Consider the following 6218-nt stretch of genomic DNA (forward strand, 5'->3'; position numbering starts at 1 on the left):
AGGATCTAAGATCAAAAGGGGGAATGTTCAAAGTGCAATCTCACGGCTAAGTGTGCACACGGCGTGCAGCGGTACCGCTTTTGTCCGGGCAGCTGCGTACTGAAAGTAAAAAGACAAAGAGAGGAACGCAGCATTTGTCACCTTTGGACAGCCACGCTAGCAGTTTCCCTCTGTTTCCAGTCTTTATGCTAAGCTAAGCTAACCAGCTGCTAGCTCTGTACAGACATGAGAGCGGTATCCCAACATATCAAACTAGTCCTTCGTGTCCGTGTCGTGTGTCGGACTGCTGCGGAGGATTTCAACACTACATTACTGCATATTATAACTTCTGTTGTTCGTTCCAACAAAAGACAAGTGAACATATAAAAAGACAAAGAAGTGAGGCGGCCATGTTTGATTCAGCCCCACATCTCTGGATGGTTTTTTTTTTTTCTTTCTTTTCTAAGGGACGAGTTACTTTCACATTTCAGAACACCAGATGTTACAGTTATTTAAAACATCACATTACTTATCTTTTCTTTGCAGATTGCATTTCCTTAAAGGTACACTGAATTAACAATAAGGCATATTCTAAACATTCCCAATTCAAGTCCAAACCTTGACCACTAACTTCAAAAGCTACACTTTGAAGCACATTTTCAATTTATATTACAAAAAATTAAAAACATTGTTGCAGCTTTTAACATTTTGACCTTCAAGGTAAAATCCATCTACAAAGAATATTTAGCACGATGAAGGAGAGTCGTACGACGGAGCTCTCGTGTGTCTTCATATCAACTCACATCTTCACACAGACCAATAAGATTGTCACATTAAGATGCTGCAAAGAAAATCTAATTCACAAACGGCTGCGTGAAAGTAAATCTTCGGCTTCAAACCAATAAAGTACGAAACAACGAGAAGTGATGATTCCTCTTCATCTTTTTGGTCAAAGGCTGTTTGATGATGCAGAGCGGCCGTCTGTCGGGGACACAGCTGCAGGTTGGTGTCCTGCAGGATCAGGTTAGGGACCCTCGAACACATGATGATAAAACAAGCATCTCATGGACAACCCCCCCCCCCGCACCACCTCTGCTCCCAACAACCCTAACGCATTATTGCTTGCATGTTAACACATAAACCATCGACTCTGGAAATATTCACATTTAGACTCCAGCGTGACGAAAAGGGTCCAAACCTTTTTTTTTTTTTCTTAAACGGACAAAAACAAAAGCACGACTCTGCCTAATGTCTCCCCGTGTCCCCCCCCCCCGCGGGTTTCTTCTTCTGCGTTTAACAGAAGGACGGACTTGTTTGTGGGAAGAGACACGACGTGGACGTTTGCTGGTGTATTCAGGATGTAGCGAGTCACAGATTCTTTGGAGTTTCATTCGATAAGCCGAGATGATGGAGCCTGCGGGATTTTGCAGGATGCTTTCACACACACACACTCTTCAGATCGTCACACACACACACACACACACACACACACACACTCTCTGCCTTTCTCAATGCAAAACACAGTTGGCACAGATTATCAAAATAAATACCCTGGAAGCTTGGCACTATGCAAAAGAAACTTCACTTTGAAAGAAATCTTATAAAAAACTATTGAATAATCTCAGTCTACTCCACGTGTTGTCCTCACTATTACTTATATACTATATGCTGATGAAGGTCACAGTAGTGTCGTAAACCTCTGGATGACGTCACTACCACTGAAACAATATAGCTCCTATTCAAATAGATTATGTTTTCCACAAACGTACGTGAACATGAAGTATCCACAGAGACGACGGGGGCTGCATCTCTTTAGTGCCTCTTGGTTTCTCACACAATCAGTTCCTTAAAAAGTAATCTCTGAAGCCAGACGCAAAAGTGGGAACGTAGAAGAAGTCGCACTTCCTTTAGCGTGTCCTGTGTGGACATTACCTCACAGGTGTCCCTCCAGGATGCTGGTGACAGCCTGGTCCAGCGAGGGGCCCGACGCGGCCCTGCCCGGGGCCGCAGAGGGGCCCTGCAGGCGCTGCAGCTCCAGGATGCTGTCGATGGCGCTCTGCAGATGTTCACTGAGCATGTTGTCCTCTTGGAGGGGGGGGGGGCGGCGGGCTGAAGCGCCGCTCCGGCCGAGGCGTTGCCTCCGACCTGTAGCATTTCAGTTTCGGGGCGCTGACATCTCTGGGAGGCAACTCGAAGCAACAAACCTGCGGCATAGAAAGAGGGTTTGGGGCTTTTATTTTGGAATCGGGTGCCGCCTGTGGGACGTCCTCCACAGCGGGGGCTCCGTTGGGGATCTCCTCGTCCTGCTGAGGATGCGGGGGCGCTCCGTTGGGGGCCTGAGAGTGGCGTTCGCTCGGAGCTCCGCCCCCGTTGGTCAGCTGCCCCGTGTGGTCCCTCTTGAGTCCCGGGTCGCAGGCCGAGTTGTGGACGACCTTACGGGAGCCGGACTCCTGCTTGATGGTGAGCCTGAGAGCGCCGCGGGAGCTGGAGCGGTACGTCTTCAGCCCCGGGGGCCGGTCGGAGAGTCTGGTCCAGGCCGGGGGAGACGAGGGGCTGCCGGAGGACCGGGCTCTGTGCGGGGAAGACGCTGATGTAGCCAAGGCCGACATAAAGGACTCTGCAGTGAAGAAACACAAGCAGAAGATTAAACATGTAGATTATTTATAAAGGTTCCAGTATTTCACCTCGTCATGCAGAGACGTGTGACGGGAGAGGTCAAGAGGTCAAGAGGTCACGACAAACCTCAAGTTTAGGGGGAAATAAACAATAACAAAAAAGATGAAAGCAAGAAAACTAAAGTTATTCTTTTCTTCTGTCAGATACGTTTATTATTCCAACATGAATCTGTGTGAAGACAAACACTAAAGTCTATTAATGTTTCTGCAGATAGAACACATAAAGAAATATCAGGGTTTTGTTTTAGCGAGCGTTAAGTCTCACCTTCTCTCTGTGAAGTAATGATCCCTCCTACAGCAGAGTTTGACATTTAACAGTTTTCAAAAGCTTCCTTCTCCAACTTTTGTAATTAATTTAACAACCGCTTTAATTTGCTCTTAACCTCTCGCATGTCATTTTCTTGTCACCATGCAGAGTCTCGCAGCAAGACGCCGCTCCGCATTTACTCAGCTTAATTACAGCTTCACACCTGGGAGCGGCTCTGAGGCTGCGAGGCCCTGAGGCTGCGAGGTTCTGAGGCTGCCAGGCTCTGAGGCTGCGAGGCCCTGAGGCTGCCAGGCTCTGAGGCTGCGAGGTTCTGAGGCTGCGAGACTCTGAGGCTGCGAGGTTCTGAGGCTGCGAGGCTCTGAGGCTGCGAGGCCCTGAGGCCCTGAGGCTGCGAGGTTCTGAGGCTGCGAGGCTCTGAGGCTGCGAGGTTCTGAGGCTGCGTGCCCTGAGGCTGCGAGGCTCTGAGGCTGCGAGGTTCTGAGGCTGCCAGGCTCTGAGGCTGCGAGGCTCTGAGGCTGCGAGGCTCTGAGGCTGCGAGGTTCTGAGGCTGCGAGGTTCTGAGGCTGCGAGGTTCTGAGGCTGCCAGGCTCTGAGGCTGCGAGGTTCTGAGGCTGCGAGGCCCTGAGGCTGCCAGGCTCTGAGGCTGCGAGGTTCTGAGGCTGCGAGACTCTGAGGCTGCGAGGTTCTGAGGCTGCGAGGCTCTGAGGCTGCGAGGTTCTGAGGCTGCGAGGTTCTGAGGCTGCGAGAAATTAGTTTGTAAGAGAAAATTGAGGGGAGTGGCACTAATTCAATTTCCCATATTTTCTCAGTCCTGGAATTTAAAACGGCATTAAAACACATTTATGTACACACACACCCACTCACACACACACACACACACACTCACACACTCACACTCACACACACACACACACACACACACACACACACACACACGTAATAAAGTGTGCAGTGATGATGGGGGGGGGGCTGACCTGGGTCTCTGCGGACTCTCCGTCTATCCTCCACTAAAGCGCATCGCTCGGCCTGCAGGAAGAGACGCTCCAGCATCACCATCTCTGCCGACGGACTCTCCTGCTGCAGAAACAAGTTCATACACACACGCACACGCACACGCACACACACACACACACACACAAGAAGTTATAGCCGGTGGGAAATAGTAAGTGTGGTACTAAAACTTTGAGATTAAAATATTCTGAGAAAAAATAGTTTGTAGTAATTTAGTATTTCCCAGATTAAATCGTAAATTTACAAGAAAGAGATTCTGAGATTTAAAAAGTATATTTACGACAAAAAACTAAAATATTTACGAGACACAAACTTGAATATTCTCTGAGATTATAAAATCATACATTTGCGAGAAAAACATTTATTTTCTTGAATATTTGTGATTTATTTTTTGGTGAATTTTAGAGAATATTAAAGTTTATTTCTCATAAATTTGTGATTTTGTTTCTGGTGAATTTATCACTTTAATCTCAGAATACCTGCGTAATCTTTTTGTGCACCTACATGCATTAAATGTTCTCACTGCCGAAACACAAACGTATGAAGTTCCTGAATGAAAGATGGCGGCGCTCTGAAGGCTCTTACCTGAGCTTCTCTCACCAGCAGCTGTCTGTATTTGTTCACCATATCTTTGGTGCGCTTCAGCAGGAAACCGGACACGCTGTCGAACTCCTGATCCACTGCGAGCACAGAAACATCCTCACTCACAAACTCCAGTACGTATGAAGTCCATTCATCATATCTCAGATGTGAAGATGTATAGCTCTTCTCCATCATGTGTGAAAGTAAACTGAACATCTTCTGACTTCACTTTGTCGTAGCTCATTTCAATTATCACACAATTACTGTTAATGCGTCTCCAGTTCTCCTTGTCCACCTCGGGGGCGTTACGTCCATCATGTCTCAGATATTTGCTGTATAATATTTATATGACGGGAGTCCTTAGTGCGTGTTAGATTGAACCCTTGGATGAAATGTCAGACCAAAGCTCACTAACCTAAGTTGAAGTCCTCCTGAGTGGGCAGGTGACCGGAGCAGGAATGGTAGGGCAGCAGGCGCCTCACGGCGTCCTTCAGGCCGGGGAAGGCCGGGCCGGTGAAGGACGTCTGCACGGCCGCGTGGTCGGAACAGATCTGCTGCTGGAACCTGAAGAACAGGAAACAGTTCAGCTGCAGGGGAAGTAATAAAACAGCACAAAGGAAACACAGATACACGTAATGAAGAGTAAAGCATAAGAATGTGAGCTGCTGCCGACGTCGGGGTTAAATGAAAAAGGATTTTATGGATTTTATTTTCTCTTACTGTTTCTGTTTGCACCAAAATACACAACGTGTGTGAAAACACACTTATTGTGATGTTCTTTACTAATTCTGTAATTATTATTATTATTATTATTAATGGTTTGTTTCAGCTTCTGTCTTTTTATTGTCACATTTTATTGTCCTTTGCGTTTTTATTATTTCTGTAAAGCACTTTGAGCTGCATCTCTTGTATGAAACGTGCTCTATGAATAAAGATTATTATTATATCATTATTATAATCCAGCGTTACAGTTCCTCCTACCTGTGATGGCGTGTTGCTGGCGAGAGCATCTCCTCTCTCGGCTCCGGGGGTCCGGCAGGCTGGCAGCCAGGAGACATGTTGGGTGAGATGAGAGGACGGAGACGGCGGAGCGATCATCAACAAAAGCAACAAACATTACATTATGGTATTTTTGGATTACATTGGATATTTAGGACTTTTTTAAACATTTAAATTACAGTTTTTACATTAAAAGTAATAAAAATGAAGACAACAGATATGGTAATAATAATAATAATAATAATTATTATTATTATTATAATATATAATAATTATTATTATTATAATTATTATTATAATAGTAATAATAATATTATAATTATTATATAATATTATTATTATTATTATTACAATAACAATACTAATTATTATATTAATAATTATTATTATTATAATAACAATAATAACAACCATAATAATATTATTATTATTATTGTAATAATAATAACAATAATAGCAATAACAATAATAATAATTATATTAATAATTATTATTATTATTATAATAACAATAATAACAACAATAATAATAATTATTATTATTATAATAACAATAATAACAACAATAATAATAATTATTATTATTATTGTAATAATAATAACAATAATAGCAATAACAATAATAATAATTATTATTATTGTTGTTATTATTGTTATTATAATAATAGTCCAAAATGAAATTGCATATTTGTAGTACCTAAGTCT

General features: G+C 43.8%; 1 protein-coding gene across 1 annotated transcript in view; it reads right to left on the bottom strand.

The window, feature by feature from the left end:
- Positions 1 to 1657: 1657 nt before the first annotated feature.
- The window catches only part of LOC115027679 (BRD4-interacting chromatin-remodeling complex-associated protein), an 11761-nt gene continuing 7200 nt past the window's right edge, over positions 1658 to 6218 (bottom strand). Inside the window, 6 exon segments of the mRNA XM_029461159.1 lie at positions 1658 to 2066; positions 2068 to 2596; positions 3897 to 3999; positions 4519 to 4613; positions 4931 to 5079; positions 5497 to 5555. Coding sequence (XP_029317019.1) covers positions 1913 to 2066; positions 2068 to 2596; positions 3897 to 3999; positions 4519 to 4613; positions 4931 to 5079; positions 5497 to 5555 — 1089 coding nt within the window. The 3' untranslated portion in view covers positions 1658 to 1912.

This window comes from Cottoperca gobio, chromosome 22, assembly GCF_900634415.1.
Source record: "Cottoperca gobio chromosome 22, fCotGob3.1, whole genome shotgun sequence".
NCBI classification, from domain to species: Eukaryota; Metazoa; Chordata; class Actinopteri; order Perciformes; family Bovichtidae; genus Cottoperca; species Cottoperca gobio.